At 40.0% G+C, this 27775-nt stretch overlaps 2 protein-coding genes across 6 annotated transcripts in view; one reads left to right on the plus strand and one right to left on the minus strand.

Annotated features, from left to right (window-relative positions):
- Positions 1–27558, minus strand: ggps1 (geranylgeranyl diphosphate synthase 1). 3 transcript variants are annotated; one of them, XM_059323865.1, is made up of 5 exons: positions 19789–20239; positions 18083–18175; positions 17263–17403; positions 10427–10497; positions 1–2807 (listed from the first exon to the last, which is right to left on the minus strand). In XM_059323865.1, exon 5 carries the CDS (start codon positions 2784–2786, stop codon positions 1995–1997), a length of 792 nt encoding a protein of 263 aa, XP_059179848.1. In that variant the 5' UTR covers positions 2787–2807; positions 10427–10497; positions 17263–17403; positions 18083–18175; positions 19789–20239; the 3' UTR covers positions 1–1994. The 3 variants fall into 3 exon arrangements, with proteins under 3 accessions (XP_059179848.1, XP_059179847.1, XP_059179846.1); XM_059323864.1 differs by lacking the exons at positions 17263–17403; positions 19789–20239 and adding an exon at positions 27485–27558; XM_059323863.1 differs by lacking the exon at positions 17263–17403 and having other exon boundaries at positions 19789–20238.
- arid4b (AT-rich interaction domain 4B) overlaps positions 20620–27775 on the plus strand; it is a 59058-nt gene continuing 51902 nt past the window's right edge. For 2 of the 3 annotated variants that reach the window (XM_059323860.1, XM_059323861.1), the window contains exons 1-2: positions 20620–21227; positions 23390–23438. In XM_059323860.1, the coding sequence (XP_059179843.1) occupies positions 23433–23438 (6 nt within the window). In that variant the 5' untranslated portion in view covers positions 20620–21227; positions 23390–23432. The remainder of the gene's footprint in view (positions 21228–23389; positions 23439–27775) is intronic. The other variant, XM_059323862.1, reaches the window with a different exon arrangement.

The raw sequence follows: 27775 nt of genomic DNA on the forward strand, positions 1-27775 counted from the left end.
TCTTTGGTAGTAAATAACTTTATATAAAAAGCACACGCACGGCAAATAACTTAAAATGCAAAGTGAGGAAGGAAGTGATCAAACGTGAAATTGATCTCATGGCTCTCAGATTGTCCCATCTAGTCAGAGTTGTGCTGTTATAGCTATTAAATGTTTTGTAATGCTGGGACCATACATATGTGTGAGCATGATCCCGGATAAGGAGCCTAAAACTGCTGTACTTTTTGTTAGTCACATCTTGAGTTTCCATTACACCCGTGTGCTCAGTAGATGGTGCTGCTTATCTCTGGAGAAGGATCCCTCTTTTCCCCCGTCACATCAAACACCTTCAGTTGAAAACAATGAAAACCCAACTAGCCTTGATGCCACAGGGAGATGTGAGATTTTGTTTCAGAAGTCAGAAAAGCCCACAGGTTATATTTAAAGCTTTTTTTTTATTCAACAGATGCAAATAAGTTCTTAACTGCAGCACAGTGTCTACTTACAAATATAACAGAATCACCCTAATAAAATATTAGGGATGTGAAAAACTGTGTTGAAGCTGAACCAGATGGAATAACCCAAAACATCAACAGAGTATTACAGCAGAAACAGCGTGAGCACTACTTTGCATATAATGCCAGCGTGTTACATAACAAGTAGACAATTGAGTTGCAGAGGTCTTTTTCTACAGGATTGGCACTCTGGCGGCTTAATGATTAAGGATCCCAAAATCACACATCATCACACACTTGAGACATCTTATTTTAAACAGGGACTTCAGAAAAAAACACCCAGCATTCACTCAGCTTTAGATAAACAATTTTCATTTGGTGGCAATACATAAAAAAACACATTTATATGCACTGTAGTACACATCAAGAGGAAGGCTTTTGAGCTTGTTTTTCATTTTCAGAAAAGAAAACATAAAACCAACTTAAACAGTTAGTTTCTTTTTGAATGTATTTCTTCCACAGACTGTGCAGCTACAATTGGATTGGTGATGTTTATTTTGTTAAGCAACACTTGAAGGATGCCGTCAAGCACACAGAGGAGAAAGGCAACATTTGGGGCTGATTCGCTGTCTCGTAGCTGCTGAACGCAGTCAAAGCTGTCGAGTTAATTAAATTCTCGTTTATGGTTTTTTCACTGTCAACAAATGATTAAATTATAATTGGGAATGCTTACAAGTCATTAATGATGATATATTTAATGTTATTTCACAGTTGATTGTTCCACACTTTGATTAGTATTTGTTAATGATCACCAAATGATTTGTAAACTCTATAAAAATATTTGGATGGCTGTTATAAAGTTGCAACTGATGATTACAACACTTAAATGGTTGATACTTTGTAAAGCATCTATAAACATTACTGACATACACGCTGATTCCAAATAAAATTGGGACACTTAATAAAAACAGAATGTAACAAATTGTTAGTGCATATTTTTACAAAAAGTTTTTTTTTTTTTTTTTTTTTACAAAATAAAAGTTACATTTAATATTGTGTCTTTGTAATTCATTCAAATAAATGTAGATTTTCAAATGATTGCATTTGTCCCAACTTTTTTTGAAATTGGGATTGTAGATATTATGTAGATATTATATATATTTAATAGAACTTGACACTTTACAAACCACTTATTATTATTAACGTATTATAAGAATTAGCTCCAATTTTATAATAGCATCAAAATAATGTTTGTAGATGGTTTACAAACAATTTCTTCATTTGGTAATCAATTTCATATTTTATATACCACATCAAGTATTTGTTAATATAGTACAACATTTTTTTGTAACGTGTGGAACAATAAACTTTCAAAATAACAAATTATAGCATTACTAATAATTGGTAAACGTGAATATTTATAATTTAATTGTCTGTTAACAGTAAAATAACTATCCACTGACCATTTATTTATGAAGGTTATTATAGAGTGTGAGTCATTTAATAGTTAGTGAGTGTAACATACTGGTATGTGTCAAGCTTCTGTGTATATCTGCATCACTAAATCAGCGAATCATCTATCATCACTGACAGCTCAGGGTCGGACTCCGCTGTGGCTTCAGCCTCACGGTGCATTTTGCTCAGGTGTGTGATGAGGCTCTCCAGTTGAGGGTTTCCCCCAAACTCTCCGATGAGACGGTAGACCTCCGCCTCCAGGTCCCGCAGAGTCTGACGGGTGTAGGCGAATGAGCCTACCTTCTCCAGGTAGTCCACGCAGTATCGTTTGATGTCCTTGTTCTCCGTGCGCTGCCTCAGGATGTTCTGCACCTGGGTGCTCTCTGGACGAGACCAAATGGCGTGAATTGTGAGGAAAGAGAACTTGCCCTCAGTCAGGTCCTCGCAGAAGCTCTTGTTCTCGCTGTACTCGTGAGAGCTCAGGTTGGCGTAGTCATCGCGGATCTGGAAGAAGAGGCCCAGTGCGTCCAGGAGCGGTTTCAGGTCCTGCTTCCAGTCCGAGAAGAGCTGCATCAGGCCCACAGCCAGACCAAAGAGTCCGCCGGTTTTCTGCAGCACCATGTTGCGGTACTCCTGCTCGGTGGGACAGGTGTAGGTGTCCCTCCAGTGGATGTCCAGACCCTGACCGCGGTGCAGCTCCAGCAGCTGCCGGGTAAACACTCGGACAGCCTCGGGGTGCTCCAGGGTCAGCACCTTCTCCAAGCCCAAGAAGTAGACGTAGTTGGCCGAGTTGATAACGGAGGGGATGCCGTAGATGCTGTGGGCCACGGGGAAGCCTCGCCGCAGCTTGGAGCTGTCCTCGATGTCGTCTATGAGCAAGCTGGCGTTGTGCAGCATCTCAGTCACCTCGATGATCACCTGAACACAAACGGATCATTAAGATGATTTTTATGCTGAGAAAACTTCCCTCTTTGTGACTAGTAACAGGTCCTCATGAACTCTGTGTAAATTATGCATTACAACTTGTAGACAGCAGAGGGTGCCATGTCTACATTATTGTCTGCACTGCTCTAGTGAGAGTCTCCATCAGCAGACAAATTGTTATTGCTGGAAAAGAAAAACAGGCAGTCAGTCAGAGAGAATGAAGAGTTCAGCAAAGATACACTCCAGATGGGAGCGGCTTCAGATTCAGAGACTGACAGGAGTGCTGTCGCTCTTATCTGCTCTACTGTAAGGAGAAGCAACAGTGACTTGATGAGTGTAGAAGATGTGTATTCACATGGTTAAGCAGTTTACAGGTGAGGCTCCAGGGCTCATCAAAATTTCTCGTCCTCTAAAGAGAGAATGATGTGGGCTGAGTACTTATCCTGAGCTACTCAGCCATAAATGATGATTGTATTGACAAGCTCTAACAGCTTTAATACAGCGTGACCCTCAAGAGCTGTGTGGACAATGGGAATATTAGCTAAGGGCTAGAGCGGAAGGATTTGGAAAAAATATCTAATTGCGATTGTTTTGACTGATAATGCAACTACAATATGATTCACAATATTGGAGGGAATTATTTCAAAACTGGACGCAGTGAACGTAGAGGATATCATGTGCTTCCTCTGAGATATACACAACAGCATTCTCTAGGCATAGAGGAAGATTTTTATAAACAAGGAGAAAAAAATCCAGCCAGACTGGAGGCACGGCTTTGGAAGGGGAGAGGGAGTTAGGGAGGGGTTTTAGTTTGTGTGATAAAATGGAGAAGTTTGGACTTATTTTTTACAACTTAAATTCCATATTTGTTATTATAGAGAGGAAAGGGTAAAAAAAAAAAAAAAAGGATGGTTGGGTGCTGTTCACAAATTCAAGTCACTGGTACCAGTTCAAATGTGAATGGTACCCGAGCCTAGTTGCCATCAGGTGTCTGCTGTCTTGAGCTGGCTCTGCAGCCTGCTGGAGTGCTCTGCTGATTTAAAGACAAGTGGTGTGGCCTGGTAATGAAAGCTGTTTGTACGGGGCTGGGGAACACAAAGAGAGGCTCAGTGGGTCAGGCAGATGGCCAAGGCTGGGCCAGTTGAGCAGTTTATCCGCCAAACACAACCTTTCCCTCGGCAGGGTCCCGACACTCGTTCACCCTGCAACCTCAGTGAGCCACTTACGAGAGAGAGAGAGAGAGAGAGAGAGAGAGAGAGAGAGAGAGTCTGTGGGTAGAGTTCAATGAATGCACACATGAAGGAGAAAATGGAATATTGCGGAGCACAAAAAACACACTCAAGGATTCAAAGGTTCACTGAAAGAGACTGTGGTCTCTGTGAATTACAATTCCCTGTTCCCTGGATAAAAAGAAACAAGGACACAATCAAGACAAAGATTTGAAGCCTCAGATAATAACAGCAGTTATCAAACCCAAACACGAGAACCAACAATTTTCAAGTTCTGGACTTTAAGTGTCTCCAAGGGAACAAATTAGTCACACTGTCGCTGTGTAATGCTGCCATTTAAGTGCAGAGTGTCTTCACTGCTCCGCGAGACTTCATTGATTATCACCAGAGGTTACTGACGCAGAAACTCACTCTGTTTGCCAAAGCTACAATCAGTGATCCATTAAGAATGCAAAGACTCCTTCACAACAAACAACTGAGTCCAATATATTGAGGAACTAACTGGGAAATAACTCTGAAACAGACAAGTCAGTTGTGTGCACGGACAAACCGGTTTCACTCTCGTCGTGGTTATCAGCTACAATAATCCCTCTGAGTCACACTGCAGGACCGCTGAAGTCTGGCCAAGGCTTTAACATGGTCATCCCACATGATCACACACCGCGCCTACTGGATTGTGTCATTCAAAAATGCTTTCTCATTCATCCAGAACAGCAGTCTTAGTGCGCAGACATAATTAAATATGGCAGATGTCCCAAGCATTTTTGTAATATGCTCAAGAAGCAACAGTGTAATCTTAATCTGGGATTTATGTTTTGTATTTTGATGATGTATCTCTGTCTGTCTTTATCACTTGTCTTGTATTGTTTTTGATGCTGTGTGGTGAAGCCAAAGACAACTGTGCACAATATAGATCCCGTAACCAATTTACTAAAACTGTAGGTATTCCTGCATTGTTTCAAAGGCGTGGTGGGTTACCTCACCTTAAAAACAAAAAAAACTATGCACTTGATATATGAAATAAAGCTTTAACATTTAGGGGAAAGAACTGAGGAGCTATTTCAGCAGGGCCCTATTTAAACCATTTGTGCCTGCAACATAAATCTTTAATTTTTAATCATCTGGCACATGGGACCGCTGTTTCCTTGTGAGTAATGTAGGGGAGACCGGGGTTGGTTGGCACACTTTGCACCCTGTCGTATTTCTCTGGCATAATTTATGTTGGAATGTTCGATTTAAGCAGCAAATAAAAAGGTCTCGGCTATAAATAAGTAAGCAAGTTATTGGTTGGTAGCTCTTTTTTTTTTAGTTTGTTTTATTGACTGGTGAAGTAAGTTATTGCTATTACTTTTGAAATTAATTATTAAAATTTGACCATATGGCCAAAAAATATGGTGGTTATATTACACTTGCTTGCACATAGCCTATCTTTTTAAAGATGAATTTGTAAATGTAAATGACAGTTGTAAGGGCATAAAATCATGATCTATTGACCTTTATGAATCAGGAAAGTGCAAGAGTTTAAATTAAATTAATAGAGAACTGCGACTACTCTTACTATTTCCTGGGAAAAGCCCTGCAGTACAAAAAAAATGTAGTGTGAAGCCTGATCCAGGCTTTACTGCTCTACAATCTGCTGTTGTCACAACCTCTTATCTGCTCCATGTAATGATACCCCTTGTACACATTATAGCTGCTATCCAGACATCTGACCTATTTAAAAAAGGGATAACTGATATTATTGTGCCATTGTCCAGCAGTTACGAGTTGCTCCATATCATATTTGATATGCTAACTTGAACCCCAGTTCCTCGCTGTTTTCTCATGGAGGCAGCTACATTATAGTCACTCTGCATCAGTCACATTAAAACCTACAAGTATCTCTGAGCCCGAGGCAGCAGGCATTCCCATGAATGACACATGTTTTCAAAGTAAAAGACAGAAGACAGCAGTCAATAGCTAACCTTTCTACATTGTCACGGAGAACAGGAGGAACACAGTCAGCTAAAGGTCGCGAGGCAACTGATGCGTAGAGACTCAGGGAATTTCCCAAACCTCCGCAACCTGTTCTCTACTACACTGTAGAGAAGCTGCACATATGGGGGGTTTGATAAAAAATTCATTGCCAAATGAATGAGACAGTGTGCCACTGTCACTGCCTCCATCTATCTGTAGGCACGGTTGTTTCCATGGCGGCGACTTCTTGGCAGCAGTGTGCTAATGATGACGAGGGGAGTGCTCTCAGTCTGCATGATGAGTTCAGCAGGAGGTTACAGAGCTGCTACATAGAGTGAGCAAGAGGGGAGACAGAGGGATCCACCGGGGGAGACAGTTCTTTGATATGCCAAACAAGGATATTCTGTCTAAAGTGGAATTATCAGGAGAACATGAGCAGGTTTGGTTACAATCTGCATATGAATGTAGGCCTTTTCACACTGCCAACTAATCTACAACTCGACAAATCAAAACCAAAATCGGTAGAAACTAACGTGTCATTGTGGCCCCGAGGAGCATACATGCTCTTGAATTGAGAATGTCAGCACTTGAGTCAAGAAACGCAGCAAGATGTAATGTAAAAATAATCAAAAATGAAAGCGGTGTCGCCCCTTTAATTCATCTGGCAAATTGAATTCATTCATTTGAAGACATACAGCTCGCAGTAATAGTAGCAGTGTGAAAGCAGTGATTAAATATATCTCTAGCGATGCAAAGTGTGAGATGGATGCTGTAGCGGGAGGAGGGCTGACACGACACCGCTGATTTATAATATTCAATAATTCCTCAGAGGATACAGACAACTTTATTACTCAGACGCATACCTAATTTTATTTTATTTTTTTATTGGGGCCTGAAACCAGTCATCTCATCTCACCTCTGAGCTCTGCTGCAGAACTACGACTCCTCTCCTTGGGGAGGGGTTTATAAAACATTCAGGACAAAAGGAGACCTGTTGAACAGCAAACCTAATGAGAACTGACAGGCTCAGCACTTAGGATTCTGCACTGCAAAACAGCATGTAGATTCAGAAAATACAGTCTGTGTATTTACACAGTACCAGTATTCAGCCACTATAATGTTAATTGTATCAGTATAATAAGGTCAACGGCCTTATCTCCCTGAGTGGACAGTTGCGAGGGTCCTGCTCAATAAAACCAATAAAATGCTAAATGGCTAATTTGAAATTAATCTGACTGAGGACAAGCAGGAATGCCAATCAGCCCGGTATCTGTACACACACTTCAATATGTCTGTTGCAATCTAATCAGGCAGCATCCAAGAATGTGTTACAACAACACTGTAATGGATGCATGGAGGCGTAAGTTTGCCTGGTTAGCTGTCTCATGCTAATCCTCTGCTCACAGAGGTGATCAGGATCACTTAAAGCTGAACAAGCAGCCTCTCACAGGGAGTATGCTACGTTATGTCTTCAAATACACAAACAACCCCTACATGCTGCCAAATTTTTATTTCTCACCATTTACTTTTGCCATCTGGAATATTCTATACAGTAAAACGATTGTTTACCATGACCTACGCATTTTCATTCAAAAAGGAGAAAACAATGGTGATTTTAAGGCTTTTTGAGCTCCACAGTAGACTCCACTGTAGCACCGTCACACTTGCAAAATAAAGTGTTAGTGCATTTTTGTCATGTGATAATAACATATAATCAGTGGTGGAAAGTTACTAAGTACATTTACTCAAGTACTGTAGTTAAGTACAATTTTGAGGTACTTGTACTCTACTTGAGCATTTCCATTTTACATAACTTTATACATTTTACTCCACTACATATAACTGCCAACTTATGTTACTTTTCAGGTCGAGATTTTACATTAAAAAATCATCAATTTAAAGGGATTAGACTTTTTTTTTTTAATTGAATCTTATAGCAGTATATTAAGAAGTTAAATGAGCACTATCTTTACAAAATGTAAACACTGCTTACATAAATGCATCAATACAAATAATCTTATAACATATTTAGAATACATAAAACAATCTGAGTGGGAACATTCTGCATAACGAGTACTTGTAATTTTTGATACTTTATGTACATTTTGATGCTGGTACTTTTGTACTTTTACTTAAATAAGTTTTGAATACAGGACTTTTACTTATAGTGGAGTGATTCCACAGTGTAATATTAGTACTTTTGCTTAAGTAAAGGATCTGAATACCTCTTTCCACCACTGTATACAATAAACAAAATATTCTAGTAACTAGCCCGATCATACTCCCTGGAATGAAAACAATTCAATACCATTTCAGATGCAATAATTACTATCAATCAAAGGCGTAATCTGTAACATTTCCGCATTAAAATGTGTCTAGATGGTGTTTCTGCCTGAGCAACTTCAGGCAGATTTTTATCGGCAACGGTGTTTGTTAGACAACACAGACAACAACTCCCGTGATCCCTTGTTACTTCACAACAACATCAAAGTCCTTCTTTTTTTCTTTTGACTGAGAGAACTTACATACTGTGCAAACTCTAATGCAACTCTGGGAAACTGTGAGGGGGCTGAGAAGAATTCAGTAAGTAAGGCCATACACATTCTGGCAACAAAGCTTTTATCAACAAAAGCGGCAAAAAAGTCAAAACACAGCAAACCAGTCTTGGCAAAGACCATCAAGACGGGAGCCAATCAGCAACTACATGGAGGACTTAAAAGCAAAAGTGGAGAGCATAGAAATCTGAAAAGGATCCAGTCTTCCATCTTTCTGGATTCATTAATCCTTATTTTGAAAACCTTTGAAGACTGTGTTATGTTTCCGTCATACACCACTTCATTTAATTTACAGTGTAACCAAAGATGGCATGGTGGAATTGTTTCACTTTCCTTTTGTTTTTATTAATTTTCAAACATAATTCTGAGAAATTTTCTTTATGTTATTATTTAATAGTTTTTGGGGGGCATTTTTGCTCTATTTATATTATCTATACGACTTTACCCAGTGAGCTACCTGGGAGCACCAAAATAAAAATGATTATTAATGTGCCACCACTGAGCTACTGGAAAGCTCTGAGTCATGAGACACCTTGAGATGAAACAGCTACTTTGTCAGAGAGTGCCTTTCAAAATGAAGAATTGAGAGCAAATAGTGTTGTGTTATTAATAATCTTGCAAGTTGTAAAAGCTGAGCTGATGGTGACAGAAATTATTTTTCACATTTATGGTATTGTCTCACTTACAATGCTGTTTATCTAATATGAAATTAACCTACTTAGACAAGTCTTTCAGCGTCTTAATACTTTGCTGATATCCAACAGGGTCTGTGTTTCTGCAGCAGGGACAGTACATGCAGGGGGCACGGCCTTTATGCTGCCTACATGAATCAGCAGAGGCCCCATTATAGGATTTTATCCTGATACTTGAGTCATGATACGATATTTTTTGCGATTTTAAGCATTTTGTGATACACTGATTATTGCGATACAATATATTGCAATATATCTGTTTAACTGCATTTTGTGTCCAGGAAATTAAATTAAATTGTTTTGTCAAATAAGATAAAATTATCAGTCTATTCATCCCAAATCAGTCTTTTTATTTCTTCACAATGAGAGTCAAACCCACAGACTGACCAACAAAGTATTCAGTCAGACTGAACTGAACTGATATCAAACATGTATGGATGACAACAATTGCAGCATATTCTCAAACTTTCCTCAAATTTAAGCTTCACTGCTCTGAATTTTCTTGAATGAAACATAAAAAATGCTTAATTTTGCAGCGTTATTTCAACATCTCCCGGACACAATATCCTGACGCACATTCCTTAGATCTTCTAGTTTCGTATGATACCAGTATCTCCACTATAATCCTAAAAGTGAGCCCGCTACGGCAAAAATTGATACTTGGCAGCCATGAATCGATACACTATTGCGGCACAAAATATCGCAATACTATGATGTATCGATTTTTCCGCCACCTCTAGTAATTAGCAAGCTAGCAAGTCCTTCACAACTGATAAGACAGTCACTTTTAAAGTTAGCATACACACCATCTATACGGGCTAACAGAATACATCCAACTCCAACAGTTCATGAAGTCAGCAATAAGAGAAAGCTGCAGATCAAACAAATATAGATATGGGTTACTGTTCTGCTTTGTAAAGCGCTGCCAACCCTTCTCATCTCATTCGACTTACTCCTCTGCTGCATTAACACCCTCCTGTAATAAATCATGGATGCTCTAAGCTCCACGTCCAAGCTTTACATTTATATTCAGTTAGAACAACTCGGCTGACAGAACACTCTGGTTGCATTACAAAATAAATTGCCTATTCAGAATGAGCATGGTGTCATTTCACCTTCGTGGACCTGTCGACGACAATAAACATCAGATGACTCTGAATGTTAAGAAGCTGATTTCTCACCTGCAGTTTGTCCTCGGGAACATTGAGCCAGTGGTTAAATGCTTGGGATAGTTTTGTCCTCACCTGTTTGCCTGAGGAGAGATAACAAAAGATCTAATGGTCAAAGACATGCAAGTATATGTAGCAAGTAGCAAGAGAAAGGGCAAGCGTGCATCCTTCACAATAACTATTGTTGCAGATCATCAGCTTATTCTAATCACTTTCTTTACTTACATTTGTATTTTCAGTTTCTATAATAACAGCTGGAAGGTAGGAACTACATATTAAGAGAAAAACCAAACGGCAACTGTTTTACAGCTGGTGTTTTATTGTCATAATTTCAGCCAGTGTAACTACAGGTAAGCATCTGACAACCAGACAAAAGAAGCCTTCCACCCATTTTAAAAGTTTTCAATCTCACCTAGCGTGTGCAATTATCTAAAGGTCTGAATAAAGATGACCTCTTTATTTATTATACTCGCAGAGCTAATTCAGAGTTAAACTTGCAGGTCGGCCTGGGCACATAACTCTGTTTAGGCAACAATGGAGGTGGGATGTGACCTGACTAAAGAAGCTGAGAAGTCAAAAAAAAGAAAAGAAAAGAATAGTCCTGTGGCTGGTCTAAGTGCACAGGAAGTTTTCTGTTCTTCAAAGGCCAGGTTTAAGGCTTGTTTTTTTTTTTTACCGTATTGGACTCAGTTGTAAAGTTGTTTCCAGCTGAGTGCTCACATTCACAATCTAAACAGCGATGGGGGTAAGTACAATTTCATTAAACTTTTAGATATGTTTGCCAAATCTCAAGCAAAAAATGTCAAGGTTCAAAACACTCTAAATGTATTTCAATGCTAGATATTCGAATGATCTTATTTTATGAGCATGAATGACAGAGATGCTGCAAAAGAGGAAACATCCCAACTAAGTGAGACCCTTAGGACTTGTCCTATTTACCCAAAATGAAATTCTGGTGTCAGGTCAGTTACTTCTCCACTGACAAAAAGTGACCAATCAAAACTGAAGAAACAAATAAAGATTATCTCTCAAACAGCAGCAAGTGAGCGTCCCATCAAGAGAATATAGGCACAGAAAGGGATATTAAACATCCATAAAACTACACACAGCTTGACGATTTCTGGGAATTAAAATTAAATTGTATTACAATTTAGTGGCATCAATGTGTGAAATACAGCCTCATATACAAGAAAAAGATATTAACAATATGACAAATTGGTTCATGTTCAAACAACCGTCTACTGATGCTGCAGTGAAACGTTAAAATTAAAATCATATAATTTAGGCCTGAATAACATAACATCTTTAACATAGTGAGACCACATACTGCTGCCAAAATACAGATTTGTAATTTATGTTCTGCATTAGTCATTTGTCATGCTTTTTTTCTACATACACCATGTTAAACTAAATGTAGTTTAGTTAAAAACATAACTAACCCACCTCCTCTCCTCCTCTCTTTGTTTTTCTTCTTATCTTTATCATTATTATTATTATTTATTTATTTGTTTATTTTCTCTTTTCTCCTGTCTTTTGGCTTCCCTTGTATTTTGTCTACACCCTGTAGCTAAAACACTTATTTAATTATTACATACAATAATCCTAAGTTACTTATTTATTAGGGACCGAGCACTAACGGTGCGAGGACCCTATTGAAATTGGTCCATTTATTATTAGGGCCTCGGGGCAATCGCACCGAGCACTACTGTTATACTGTGGATTTCTTCTTATTCCTCTTGCGGACGCAATTTCGTCCCGCTACTAGTTATATATCAAAACGTGCGGTTTGATCGGGATCGGTGTGCTATTACTTTTCTCTACGGAATATGAATTTTTCGCGACATAAGTCGCGAAAAACTGCCCAAAATTTTGCATTGAAATGAATGGGACGGCCGAAAGAAAATGAGCAAAAAAGAACATTAATTGAAGATTTTCAGACGTCTACTTCTCCGGCATAATTTCACCTAGAGACTCCATTTAAACTTTAAACAGTAGACACAAGTCTTGTGTATTGGTGTATTACTTTGCGTTTTGATAGGTCATATAGTTTTTTATCAATCCCTGTTCAATGACCATGATCATTTTTGGAGAAATTCTGAGATTATAATGGGTGTGTATTGCACGGAATGTTCGTGTCAGAGTGTGTGATGTCATCGCTCAGAGTGTAGAGGGAGAGGTAAAACTGTCAAAAATTACTTTTAAAACTGCGCTCCAGGCCGCAAATTCCACTCTACAGAAATAATTTATACATAGAAACGTAGGAAAATTTGTCTTCTCACTCACAATCCTCTGGTAAAGCTGTCAGAGTTATAGTTTGGGCGTAAGACGCAGAGATGATCCACCAACACCACCAACAGCCTCATTGGCTCCCATATTAAAAACGCAGGAAGATTTCGGAAAAGGTGAGATTTTAAAGTTTTTTTAGATCGCTCTAACAAAGCTATTTTTTCATTTTTCTTAAAAAAAAAACATATGTAGATGTTCAGGAAGAACTCAGGACGCTCAAAGTGAAGTCGGATCAATGATAGGTATTATGGTTTTGCCAAAAATGCTTTCTGTTCGAGGCCAGAAATTCCAGTCCACCTCTGGCTGCTGTCACTCTTTCATTAACAGGTGTCGGTTATTTCTGTTGATTGCTTTGATCTGATTGCTTTGATCTTTGATGTGATTACAGTTACAGATACACACACGTGCGTAAGCGCTCACACTCCTCACACATGCATACACATGCTTCAAACACATACACATGTTTCACTCTCACACACACACACGCACACACACACACACACACACACACGTAACTTTATGCGATTTTCGCTACACACACACACACACACACACACACACACACACGCGTAACTTTATGCGATTTTCGCTACACACACACACACACACATTTTGAGGTTAAAGGGCATAGTTTGAAATCTCTGAAGAATCTCATCATAGTGTACACACACCGCCAGTAGCCCCCGTGGCCCTTTCAAAATTTCTAAAAAGGAAATTTTCTAGTTAGGGACCGAGCACTAACGGTGCAAGGACCCTATTGAAATTGGTCCGTTTTTTATTATTATTAGGGACCGAGCACTAACGGTGCGAGGACCCTATTGTAATTGGTCTGTCTATTATTATTATTTCGACAAATGAATCGCCTTTTTGAGGCCTTTATCATATTCAAAAACTCCCCAAACTTGGCACAAAATTCAATCGTGGCGAAAATGCACGTATTTCATTGCTTTCAGAAATGGGCGTGGCAAAATCACCTACTAGCGCCCCCTAGAATTCAGCCCCTCACACAGGTTTGTCGTAGAGATACGAAATTTGGTATATACATGTATCATGGGAAGACGCACCAAAAAGTCTCAAGAAGCCATACCCTAAAATGTACAGGAAGTCGGCCATCTTGGATTTTATATGGAATTTTCGCCATTTCCACGTTGCATACTTTAATGAACTCCTCCTACAGATTTCACCCGATTTACATCAAACTTGGTCAGTACCATCACGAGGCCTTTGGGATCAAAAGTTGTATAAATCTTTACCGACAGTCACACTATGTGGGCGAAACATGGCGGCAAATTATGGCGTCTCGCCATCACACACGAGACTGTATAACTTGACCATATATAATCCAATCTGTCCCAAATTTCACACACGTGATTAGAGTCCAGCCCTGAACACACCCACATGTCAATATTGATACATTGTCATAGCGCCCCCCGCTGGCAACAGGAAGTAGCCACTTTTACACCTAGCCCCAGCAGTAGGTTTCACGTAGAACCACAAAATTTGGTACACACATGCTTCATGTGGAGACGCACCAAAAAGCCTCTTGGACCCATACCTCAAACCCAACAGGAAGTCCGCCATCTTGGTTTGAATATCGCACTTTCGTTTTTGGCCATTTCCAGCTCGTATACTTTAACGAACTCCTCCTACAGATTTTATCCAATTGACTTCAAACTTGGCCAGTACCATCACAAGGCCTTTGGGATCAAAAGTTGTATAAATCTTTACCGACCATCACACTATGTGGGCGTGGCATGGCGGCAAAATATGGCGTCTCGCCATAACACACGAGACTGCATAACTTAACCATACATTGTCCAATCTGTCCCAAATTTCACACACGTGATTAGGGTCCATCCCGGGACACACCCACATGTCAATACTTACACACAGTCATAGCACCCCCTGCTGGCTACAGCAAGTATTAGGTTTTACACCTACCCCGAGCACAGTGGTTGGTCGGATTAACACCAAACTTGGTGTACTTATTGTCAATGCCCTCCTGAGGATAACTCTTGAAGATATTATTGATCGGCCCCTAGGTGGCGCTCTGGCGGCAGTTCAATTAAATGAGTGCCACTGTGCCCAGACCATAAGACTTAAGGCAATGAAATTCATGGGGGTGGTACAGACTGGCCCCTGTAACGCACACACCCCGACGGCAGCATGCCCCGACACGCGTGTACTGCGAGGGCCCGTTCAGTACTGCGCGCAGTCCTAGTTATTATTAGGGACCGAGCACTAATGGTGCGAGGACCCTACTGAAATTGGTCCGTCTATTTAGGGACCGAGCACTAACGGTGCGAGGACCCTATTGAAATTGAAGGAATTTTTATTATTTTTAGTCCAAATGAATCGCCTTTTTGGGGCCTTTAACATATCCCAAAACTCACCATTTTTGGAATATAACTTGATCTCCCGTGAAATTTACGTATTCTAGTATTTGCGAGAATGGGCGTGGCAAAATGATCTTTACCGCCTGTCACACAATGTGGGCGTGGCATGGCGGCAAAATATGCCGTCTCGCCATAACACACCAGACAGTATAACTTGCCCGTACATTGTCCCATCTGTCCCAAATTTCACACACGTGATTAGGGTCCAGCCCGAAACACACCCACGTGTCAATATTGACACACAGTCATAGCGCCCCCTGCTGGCAACAGGAAGTAACAACTTTTATGCCTAGCCCCAGAAGTAGGTTTCACGTAGAGACACGAAATTTGGGACACACGTGCTTCATGTGGAGACGCACCAAAAAGCCTCTTGGACCCATACCTCACACCCAACAGGAAGTCCGCCATCTTGGATTGACTATCGCACTTGTCATCGTTTTTGGCCATTTCCAGGTCGCATACTTTAACGAACTCCTCCTACAGATTTTATCCAATTGACTTCAAACTTGGTCAGTACCATCACAAGGCCTTTGGGATCAAAAGTTGTATAAATCTTTACCGACCGTCACACTATGTGGGCGTGGCATGGCGGCAAAATGTGACATCTCGCCATCTAACACCAGACTGAATAACTTAACCATACATTGTCCAATCTGTCCCAAATTTAACACACGTGATTAGGGTCCAGCCCGGGACACACCCACGGGTCAATAGTGACACACAGTCATAGCGCCCCCTGCTGGCTACAGGAAGTAACATGTTTTACACCTACCACAAGCACAGTGGTAGGAGACACGCAATTTGGTACGCATAGGGACTGAGCCAACAGCGCCGCGTCCGACGTGCCCTCCCCTGACGGCGCCTCCCCCGACGGCTCCACTTTGCGAGGGCCCGTTCAGTACTGCGCGCAGTCCTGGTCTTATTATTATTTTTCCGGGTAATCAATCGCCTTTTTGGGGGCTTTATCATATTCAAAAACTCCTAATTTTTGGAATAGACGTCAATCTCCCATGAAATTTTCGTATTCTGGTATTCGCGGGAATGGCCGTGGCAAAATGACTCAACAGCGCCCCCTTGAAAGTCAAGAAAATTCAGCCCCTCGCACAGGAATGTCGTATCAGCATGAAATTTGGTACATACATGTATCATGGCAAGACGCACCAAAAAGTCTCAAGAACTCATACCCTAAAACGTACAGGAAGTCGGCCATCTTGGATCGAAAATGGCGTTTCCTGCTGATTTGGCCCATTTCCACCATGCATACTTTAACAAACTCGTACTACAGATTTCACCCGATCGACTTCACATTTGGTCAGTACCATCACAAGGCCTTTGGGATCAAAAGTTGTATAAAGCTTTACCGACGGTCACACTATGTGGGTGTGGCATGGCGGCAAAATATGGCGTCTTGCCATAAAACACGAGATCATAACTTTCCCTTTCTTTGTCCAATCTGCTCCAAACTTCTAATGCTTCATCAGAGTCCAGCCCTTAACACTTCTAAATGACAAAATTTCATAAATCCCCGCCCCTTATGCTATATCCACGCCCCCTTTCATCACATGACCACCTTGCATACTTTACATAACTCTTCCAACAGATTTCATCCCATTGACTTCAAACTTGGTCAGTAGCATCATAAGGCCATTGGGATCAAAAGTTGTATAAAATTTTACCGACGGTCACACTATGTGGGCGTGGCATGGCGGCAAAATATGGCGTCTCGCCATAACACACGAGACTGTATAACTTCACCATACATTGTCTCATCTGGCCCAAAATTCTTACACGTGATAAGGGTCCACCTCTGAACACACCCACATGTCAATAATGACACACAGTCATAACGCCCCCCGCTGGCAACAGGAAGTAACAACTTTTATGCCTAGCCCTCACAGTAGGCTTCACGTAGACACACGAAATTTGGTACACACATGAATCATGTGAAGACACGCCAAACAGCCTCTTGGACCCATACCCGAAAACATACAGGAAGTCGGCCATCTTGGATTGAATATCGCACTTGTCATCGTTTTTGCCCATTTCCAGCTTGCATACTTTAGCAAACTCCTCCTACAAATTTGATCCAATTGACTTCTAACTTGGTCAGTACCATGTCCTTAGCGCCCCCTGCTGGCTACAGCAAGTAACATGTTTTACACTTACTTTGAGCTGAGTTGTAGGAGACACGCTATTTGGTACGCATAGGGACTGGGCCCACAGCGCCGCGTCTGACGTGTCCTCCTCCGATGGCTCCTCCCCCGATGGCTCCACTCTGCGAGGGCCCGTTCAGTACTGCTTGCAGTCCTAGTTTATTATTATTATTATTTATTTATTTTCACCTTATTTTTTACTTTTTTTTAATTTAATTATTATTTTTTGATTTATACATTGTTATTTGTTAGTCACCCAATCATGTTCCTATTGGGCCATAAATATAAAATAAGAAAACATCCTAGGAGGCAGACCGTATGTCTTGCTCTTCATTCTTCATGATGCACAGTATTTCTATTGTATCGATATGTTTATATTTTCAATTGTGATACGGATGTGATGTGATACTCCATGCAATTATAACATTGGTTCCTGTTGTAATTTGCCTTACCTCCTAATAAATTATTGAGAAAAAAAACAAAAACATAACTAAATACTTCACATTGGATGAGTCCAAGGCCCTCTTTAAGTCGACATTGCAAATACATACACACTGATATGAAATTAAACAGCATCTCCCAATAACACCAACAAGTTTAACAAATGTAATTTATGTCTGCTGTGTGTACACTAGAGCCTTTAATCACATTCATCATTTTTGGCATCTTGCTGTTGCTATGATCCAGTGTGACTAACAGGAAGTGAGCGAGTCGAGGCTCAGTGTAGCTCTAGGATTCATCAGCATTATACATGACTTTTAACTGCATGTCTGCAAGACACCATACACGTCTCTTCCACCACTCTGCATCCACTGACAGGGACAAAGACTTACCAGGTAGCTGTAACAAGTACTTGTATGGTTCCAGCAGAATTCGCTCTGAGGCAGCCTCTGAGTTGACATCCATTGCTTCAAGTTAATCCAAATCTATATTTGAGAACAGAAAAAAACATTAGTTGAAGTTGAAAGGCTTTGTCCACAATCACACTAGAGTAAACACAAGTAATGAAGATGTGTGTAATTTAAATATTAAGTGTTGCATGTGGCGTGTTCATACTTGTATCATTATTTTTAAGCACCAAACCCAAAGCAGTCTCCTTACTGACAGAATGGGGAAGTGTTGAGTAGACAGAATTGCAGTTGAAGTAATTGCAGAAAGGAGTGTGTTGACATGACAGGAACAATGTCAGACTCAAAGGCAATCTTGTTGTAACTGACATCAGAGACAAAACTGAAAATTGTTGCTACACTCTTGTCTGCAGTTATCATAATTGTGAGAAATGCTTTTGATGTACTATTACATTAAATAAGCACATAATTGAGACACTGGAAATACAAAGAAAGATACAAAATGAATGTTTGTAAGGAAATACATTAAAGATCTATAGATCTATCTATATCAAACAAAGGAACATTAAATCCTAACAAATCTGAATAAATATTTCATGATGTAATGCACTGTGTGAGACGCATGTGCAGAGCCATAAAATCCCCTTGTGAATGGGGACATGCTGGTCACATGATAAGATAAGTTAAAACAATCACATTACTGTTGAGTCACAGAAACTGGTGACGAGTAGCAATAAAAATAGAAAAAGATATGGTCGACTGTGATCATCATAAAAAAAATCCTTCAGCCGTTTAAAAAAAATTACTCATTCTTTGCATAATACAGGAGCTTAGGTTTAATTTCATACAAGGACATTACTAGATAATTTGCACCAAGTTACATAATAAAAATGTATAATTAAATAAACTTTTAAAAAGGGTGCGAAATCTCTATCTTTAGAAAATATCAGGGAACTTAGTTCAAAAAGGAAAATGTTGATGCAAACCCTCAAATTATAATAAAATTATTAGATTGCCAAGACATTTTATATCAAATAACAAAATTCTGCATTCCATTTTCACCAAGAGATGGTGCAATATTACTTCAATAAGACCTGATTTCTTTTCGCTCAATATTATTTACTGAGTCATCACTGCTTTTGAAAGGTGACACCCAGGATGTTAATAGTTACTAGTCTAACAGTTACTGTACAAGCAAGCACTATCCTGTAAATGGTAATTAGGTGAATAGTAGTTCCATGCTTTATATTATTAGCTGTTAAATGGAGAACAAATACATCATAAAAACTCACATCATATAAACTAACTCTTTTGTTCTCCTCCTTTCTACAACTGCCTAAAAAGTTTCATAATTGAGTTATTTCCCATTAGAATTGTCAATTTCACTTTTAAACCATCAGTTCCATTATATCTATTCCATGTTGGCACATGTTGGAATGTTAAAATATTGAGATTAAGCCAAAGAGCCAATATAGAAAACAAAATATAGGGAGGACAAGTTTTTGTAAAGAGAAGTAATATACATGCAGCAAGTTCTACCACAATGTGCATCGCTTTAAGTAGAACTTAACGGACAATATTAATTAAATTTTAATCACACTGTGACCCATATTAAACATGCACAGCGGAGCTTAAAAACTATAATGCTGCTGTGACATTTAACCACTTCCAGTGTGCATAACTCCACCCACCTTGGCTGCTGCCTGCCAGCCAGCCTGCTCACCCTGTTTTCCTGTTTGCCAGACTGCTAGTTAGCTAGCATTAGCCGGCTAACATAAACGTGCCGCTAAACCACCGTTGGCAATTTCTTCTTCTTCTTTTTCAATATCAACAGCTTCCAGTTTCAACGCCGGTCGACCAAGGCACACGATATGAGCGTCACGTCCACACTTTCATATCATTTTAGCTCCGTGTGTTACTGACTGATATCCGTAAGCTATGCTAAGCTAATGCCGCTATTGCTACGCTGTGTAGCGACACTTTTCAATAGGAGCTAGTTTTGATGAGCTACCTATATATGCTTGGGCGCCGTTACAGACAGAGCAGGCGCAGAGTGGGTGGGGAAATGTAACATGGGTGCCCCGCTCATTGTGTGTTGCAGTTTTATTTCGTCACACTCTTAAAATAATCGCCTAAGTCATTTTTTGTCAAAATTCTTTTTTTCCGCCTAAATCATCTCCTCATAGCCAACTATGGTAAAATCGCCTACATCCTCAGTTGATCAGATCATGTGATTTTTCCCCTTTAAGATAATGGTCTATGTGAAGTGTGTGACTTAAGCGGATTTATTATGTCTAAGTCAAAATAAAATGTTACTTAGGCAATTTTTTTAACATGCCTTTGTGACTTAAGCAAGATATGGTAACACTTTATTTTGAAGATGTCTACATAAGAGTGACATGAGCGTGTCATAAACATGACATGGGATGTGTCATGAACATTAATGACACTATGAAGTAACATTAATGCTCATGTCATGTTTCTGACAATAACACTGTGTGTAAAAGTTACATAATTTACACACAGTGTTATTATTATGCCAATAGCCATCATTTGTTACATCCTTTTTGAGTGAAATGATCAATAAATGTCATATGTTACACTTTTGGTGAAGTTTTTTGTGTTTCCTGCAAAACTTGAAAAAATGAGTTCGGCGATTATTTTAACAGGGTGACGATATCGAACACACACGTGTCTCAAAACTGGGGGTTGTAGTTTTTAGCAGTTTTTTCTCTCTCTGTATTGTGAGAACAGCCCAGTAGGATTAGTTCGTACACCTTACCATGGATATTTTTCTTCTCAACCAGCCAATCGTGTGCCGCTAAGGCGTTTCCCTTCACGGTGCCATCCAATGGGCGAGCGTATCTTGAGGAGAGGCGGGGCTAATGTGCACGTCAATCATTCTCAGGAGGCGGGGGGGAGGATCACAGAAAGAGCTAGGCTAAAGGAGCTACTCAACAAGGCAAACAGCAGCGCTCTGCGAAAACCACTTTTACCCATCCGCATCCAACATCAACCAGGGGCCAACGGACGACGTTAAAACCTGTCAGATTGCTCACATAAATGTTCCTATGGATTACTAATACACTTTCGTCGAAAAACAGAGGTGTTTCTCAACTTGACAGCATAGGTAAGCCTGCTTTTGTTCGGCAAAGCCATCGCTATTTTGAACATTTTTACTAGCTTGCTTCCCTGCTGCTACCAAGCCAACCTTGACGCTAGCTAACTTGTTAACTAATGCTGTGATGTGTTTAGGGGGATTTTAGAGAATGAATGAATTAGGCAACCGGACAGCAAAAAGCTGACGGTCGAGATTGCAGAAAAAACTTGGTCAGCTCGATAACAAAGTTATGCTGCAGCCAGCCAAATGAAGCTGATGAGCACAGAGAAAGGTTATGCTACTCCGGGCTTGAATAGTTTCCAGCCTGCTGGACAAGCACCGGAGTGTTGTGTTGTTGAGCGGAGGAATCCTCCGAGAGGTTGTCGTCGAGCAGCGCCTGTCATGGTGCTCCCTAATAGCCGTCAAAAGTGATATTTCACGGAACCATCGGCGACCTGTATAAGCCTGACATCGCTGCAGGATATGATTTGTCGACCAGCGACTAAACGGTGTAGTTTAACAGGTAAATTGCATTGTCAGGCTTTTCTATTGTGCCACCAGTATCACTAGCCTCTCTCGGTTGACTTGTCCAGTGTAGGAGATGGGCTGCCTTGTATCAAGCAACTCACGCGTTTGATCAGTAATATGACCAGATGTGATGTGGACTATTTTCATCTCTGCTCGATAGGACTTATTCTCAATGCTTGTGTGTGCGTGACCATTATTTTGCACATTTCCGTAACTGGCAACATCACCGCTGGTAAACTGTCTGGGCAGGAATCATCGCTAAAGAGGTTTAAATGGGCTCGACGCTTTAACCACCAGGTTTTAGGACATGGGGGTGAAAACGGCCGAGGCTCGGGCTGTGTATGTGCATTATTTTTTTGTGGTGGTCAATCACTCACTTGCAGCGGCTGGTCTAGCAAATTGTCTGGGGCGGATGACATTGTATCCTCCGCGACCGAGAGCCACATATGAGGGCTGCGACCTTGGCTTCTGTTATAACAATAAAATGTTGTAGGTATTAATGCGATGTTACTGCGTTACAAGTCTCCCTCGAGCTTGACCTTGTTGCGAACCGTTTCGTCGACTTGTTCTTTGTCAGAAGCAACCTCACTTACTCAGTGAACAGTCAGCGAAATGCCAGACCAGTCGATGAAGAGAACATTTTGTGAGGAAACAAAGTGACTTTTAATCGGGCTGCACGGCTGGTTCTCACTTTGTTCAACTTAACGCTGTTATTGCGACACGGCGTTAATGTGACATTTCTATAAAGGTCTTGTTTGGTGGCTGTGTTGCCTGCCCATGAGCAGTGTTATTATCGCTCTATTTTTGCTGTCGAGTGTACTCTCCGCAGAGAGCAGCGCACCGAGACAAGGGGGAGAAGCGAAAACGAAAATGAACGGTCTCGGGGCAGTTTTTCTCTAAAAGCCAAGAGATTCGCCTCCGAAAGGGAAATGGCTCTGACAGGGGCAGGTGAATGGCGACCACCGTTCCCGCAATTTCCAGTGTTTGTGCGCTGAAGTGTTCTCCTTTTTAGCCGACTGTCAGCTACAGAAATGGCGTCATCCTCTGCTGTATAGTCAGTGCAGTGCAGACAGCAGGCTCACCACGCTGCCGTACCCCAACGAACCGAGCACCGTGCGGCTTGCACTGTATCTACCACTTTATCCTAAACTACTTGATTTATCCGTGCATTTGTACAGACCGAGAGAGGCCAGCGACTAGTTACTTTGTGGTTGCTCGCCCTTCGTTGCCACAAGCCAAGTCTGGCTGCTGACTACAGTACACTAGGCATTACATAAACGGCTTTAAGGGCTCTGCGAATGAGAGTGATCAGCCTGCCACGGTTTACTTTGCAACACAGATATTTTTGGGAATGTGGCTCGAAAGCTCGAGCACGCATACTATTAGCCTGCTGCATTAGTCAGGGTTATTTAATCTTTAAACTTTTAACAATTACAGCCTTAATTGAGAATGAAACCCACAGTGCATAAAAATGAGATTTCATGTGCAGACGATGGGTTTTTCCAAGCAATGTAAAGTGTGAGTCTACCGCCCAGCTTTTTTTTCATGCCATCCAGCAGTGTAGCAGAAGAAGTGATGTCATCATAACATAACCGTGTCTTGTTGTGGCAGACTGAAGTTGGCAGTGTCTGTAATGTCTAACAGCTTCTTCAACCTGTTTTCAGCCTCCGATTCGTCACACTGGTTACCTAGAGGACTCATAGAGAGATGAAGGTATGTTCATTCATTTTTCTTGCATGTGTTTATTCCCACTGGAAACTCAATTAGAGCAGTATTACTACTTCTACTTCTGCATTTACATTCGTTGCTCAGCTTCGTTTAAATCCAGTATAAACATGCCTTAAGCAGGCAGATCAAACATAAAATGTTAAAGCAATATCAATATTTTATATGCATGGCTTCAGCCTTTTATTCTCATGAATAAAGCTAGTGTGAACTTTTACTAAATGTCAATTTTGGTCTTGTTCAAACGCAGCGAGGCAAGCGTCTTGGACAAAGGCCAAAGTAATACGTTTACTTGATAAGCATGATATTGAGTTTCCAGTGACTCCAGCTGTATTTGCAAACACAAATTGGGAACTGTAATTTTGATGTTATGCTTTGTTATTGGATTATATGCTGAGATAAGGTCTGGACGTGTCGTGATTTATGTGAATTTCATTTTTAAAAAACTGTGCTCATAGAGTGCCTAATCAAAACTTGAGTTAAAGGAATGGTGTGTAATAATATATGATAAAGAAAAAGAATACATGAACTGTGAAATTTACTGGCATTGTTTTCCCCAGCCCCGTTCAATTTAAAAAAAAAAAAAAAAAAAAAAAAAAAAAAAAAAGTCCCAGCTGTCATTGTTTGGGAAATAGGCTGTGATGCAAGCTATTTAATCTTTTCTTATAGCGTCTGTGGATCAAAGTTGTGGCTGTTATGCCTGCTGGCGGTTGTGTTTTAACTTTTGTTGCCATGTGAGCCATATGTAAAGTCATAACCTGCAGGGTTGTTTCACTTTTAAATGAAATGCGACATGCAGAACTTTGCCAGGAAGCTGTATTTTAAGTTAAATGTTTATTTGGCAGATTGATATATATAGTGTAACAGGCTCTTGGGGAAAGAGTAAAGCAAAAAAGAAGATGTGTGCATGTTGTTATAGGAGAGTTAGTGGTGGGCAAATTAAAAGCTGGTCTAGTAAGGATTTGTAGTCTGTCACTTTGGGCCTAATGATGTTATGCTTAATGTGGTTAATCAAACTATACCACCACCCACTACTAGCAGTCTACTAAAGCATCCAATTAAAATGCAACCAAAAGCATCATGGGATGTGAAAAGGGTTGCCTACACATTTTTTTTAATCTGTTACAAAGCTGAACGTCTTCTCTACTGCCTGCATTCATACTTGTCCTACTAGTAGTGCTGACTTGAACTGCATGATGATTTGTGGTTATGTAATAAATTGTTTGTGTCACAGGAAGACAATAGGAAGAGTTGAGGCTGTCATGACTAGAAATGCATTCCAGTGAACAGAGGGCATCCAGGCAGGGATGATATAGAAGCCATTAGGGTTAGCAGATACAACCCTAATTTCCACTTTAGGAGCTCTGCTGCTTAATTTCCTACAAGTGTCCCCTTGAATAAAGCTAAATATGTGGAAATTCATTAAACTGTTGCCATTAGTACCCATGAACATTTTGCAGTTATTATTCTATCCAGCTGGATAGCAGTAGCCTGTTATTACGAGATGATGATTATGCTTACTCTTGCTTATTTTCATAACTGCTGCTGACAGGAGCGATGTTTTCACATTGACATTTCTGGTTTAATGTTGTAGCATTTGTTGCTTTCATCGTGCTCTGAGTCATCTGGATCTATTGATGCTTGAGGAGTGCTCACTTATTTTACTGCTCTGTATATTAGGAGCATCTGCTCAATGCCTAAACTGTAAATTGCTCTGTAACTAGGACAACTTTTTCATTATGTTCGCTTAGCATTTCATGTCACTCTGGCTTATGGTCCACAGCCTGTCTCCATCAACTGCACGCACTGCTGTTACACTGTGTGCAGGGTGAAACGCTATAAACATTAGAAATCCTAAAAGTGAACTAATGTGTTGGATAGTTGTTTGAATATCATATTAATACCTTTGCATGAATGAACATATAGAAAGTCCTTTGCTCAAGTGCAAGTAATCTGGTAGATCAGCTATTGCATTTTGTGTGCAACCTTTTAGATTTAATAAAAATGTCTCATGCATCATGTCATCATGTCATCATGTCATCATGTCACATTTAAGCTCTGTCTGAAAATGTCTGCAAGGTCAATCCACTCCATCAATCATTCATTAATAGCATAATGGTGTAGTCCACATGCATGTAACTGCGTGCAATCAAAATGTTGACTTACCATACATACATATGATGGTTTCGTAGTTTCATTAAGTTAAAGGGCCACTCCACCTATTTAACACTTGCAATATGGAATGTACTTTATAATGTGTGCATGTGTTACAAACTGGAGGTGTGGGGTTTGTAAGAAGTAGGCATTTAGAAAGTGTTTGAGGCCTATTGAAAGATGCTTTTGAGTTGCATTATGGGAAATGTAGGATCGAGCCGGTTTAGAGACTATGATGTATCTGCTTCTAGTGCTCTATTTTGATCATTTTACATTAAATTTGTCTTGTGAGATCACCGACTCTATGGATGTGCAATACTAAATTGCTGGGGAATTCGTTTAACCTTCTGAACCCTACAACCCACCAGCGGGGTTGAAAGGCATGCTTTCTTTCAAAATCGCTAGTTACATAATTTATCACGGAACTGAAAGTGAAAGAACTGAAATTATAGTCGGAAATTAAAAATTCTGCCTCCTTGAACTAAACATGTGTGATGAAGTACACAAATCATCAAATCTCAGCCTAAAAATTGTGACATTTAAGTCTCATTTGAATTTAACAAAAAAAATAAAACATTTGCAGTAACCAGATCCTGTAAAAAACATTAAATTCTGCCCTCCTCTGTGCACCTGCAAAGCCATGAATAACTCAGCTGGGACCAAGAGTCACATGACAAAAATCCAGAGTGGCCGTGGACAAGAGAGGTTATAGGTAGAGGTTGTAAAAATGTAAATAGTTCAATATGTAAAGTGTGTGCAGCTGCCATTTTCCCAAGAAATTCAATTTGTGTTGTTTCTTTTTTTAAAAAAAATGATTTATGGCATTCTGACTGTGTTATCCTGCACAAAACACATTTTTGAGTTTTCTCTTCTTTTAGTTCTTTTAGTTTTAGATTGTGCAGTTCTTTTAGTTTTAGATTGTACAGTTTCCCGTGAGGTGCAGGACTTATATATTACATAGAAAAATGAGGCCACAGTTAGAAAAATGTGACAGGAGAAAAAAAATACTCTGAAATTGTTTGGTTTTCAGAGGTGGCTGTCCAAAGTTGATCTATTTTGTCAAAACAGTAACTGTTCAGACAGTTTTTGTTGTTCAAAGGTACTTGTAGGAAAATCCCTGTGCTGTGTTTAGTCAAGTTACTCCTGCATTTTTGATGAGTTAACAGCATGTGGTGCTGTGGTGATATTGTACATGAAAAGACCCTCAGCAGGTCAGGTGCAATAGGCTGCTGTAGCTGGAGGTGTCAATGCCTGGGAGCCAAGTCATTTGTTGAAATGAATAACTTCATTCAAGTGCAAATGTATGGTCTGATTTCTGAGTGTGTCAGCATAAGCAAAGCTGTGAAGTTGTTTTTGAGGAAGGAAGGACTTTTTGCAGACTGAATTATATTGTATTGGTATTCAAAGCTGAAGGTGAAGATAACATCAGTATATTCTCCCAAAAACCCCACTGAGGCCACATTGCAAGGCTTAACCCTCTATGGTATGCATTATGATGCCAGTTAGATAAAACATGTTTGGAGTGTTTTTTGTAAAAATAGCCAGGGGGGGTTGTAGTTTGTTGCCTGTTGCCATGTGTGGAAATTAGACATGCAAAGTTCACTATAATAGTAGACTATGGCCTACAGGGTATAGTAAGAGCCTGAACTTTACTTTACTGCAACCAACATCAAATATATCTTTGTTAAATTGTCAAATCAAAACAAAATGATGATAAATGTAATGCTTTTGAACATTACATATACATAAACACACACTACCAATATCTCATGCTGGTTCATTGGTGATTCATTGTTCCCTGGAAGCAACATAGCAATTTTAATAAGTTTCCATTATTTAATTAAAAATAAATTGCATGAAACTATCAAAGTTTTACTCACGTATTAGTAGGAATATTTTTTTCCGGATGGAAAAGGACCACGAAAAGATGTTTTGAGAGCTTTTTTGTCACACAGAATGGCAAAGCTGTTTACTTTGGAAAAGTCTGCAAAGAGGGTTTTAATATGGCCTCATGGAGGTCATGTGACAAATTAAAGCATTGCTAGTGGTTCCCTATACTCTTCCCTCTTTTTTAAAGTATTGCATCACTCAATAACATGCATTTTAGGTATTTGACAGGCCAAAAATACACTGCAAAAAAAGCCAACTTGTATTTTTTGGCCTAAAACAGT

This window comes from Centropristis striata, chromosome 20 (assembly GCF_030273125.1).
Source record: "Centropristis striata isolate RG_2023a ecotype Rhode Island chromosome 20, C.striata_1.0, whole genome shotgun sequence".
In the NCBI taxonomy this organism is placed as follows: Eukaryota; Metazoa; Chordata; class Actinopteri; order Perciformes; family Serranidae; genus Centropristis; species Centropristis striata.

Bases quoted from the DNA above. Each gene is read 5' to 3' on its own strand.
- ggps1 (XM_059323864.1), bottom strand. From the start codon at position 18,155: ATGGATGTCAACTCAGAGGCTGCCTCAGAGCGAATTCTGCTGGAACCA. The intron at 10,498-18,082 runs GTAAGTCTTTGT...ATCTCTCCTCAG, and splicing joins GTACTTGTTACAGCTACCTG to GCAAACAGGTGAGGACAAAA. The intron at 2,808-10,426 runs GTGAGAAATCAG...GTTTGTGTTCAG, and splicing joins TTCCCGAGGACAAACTGCAG to GTGATCATCGAGGTGACTGA.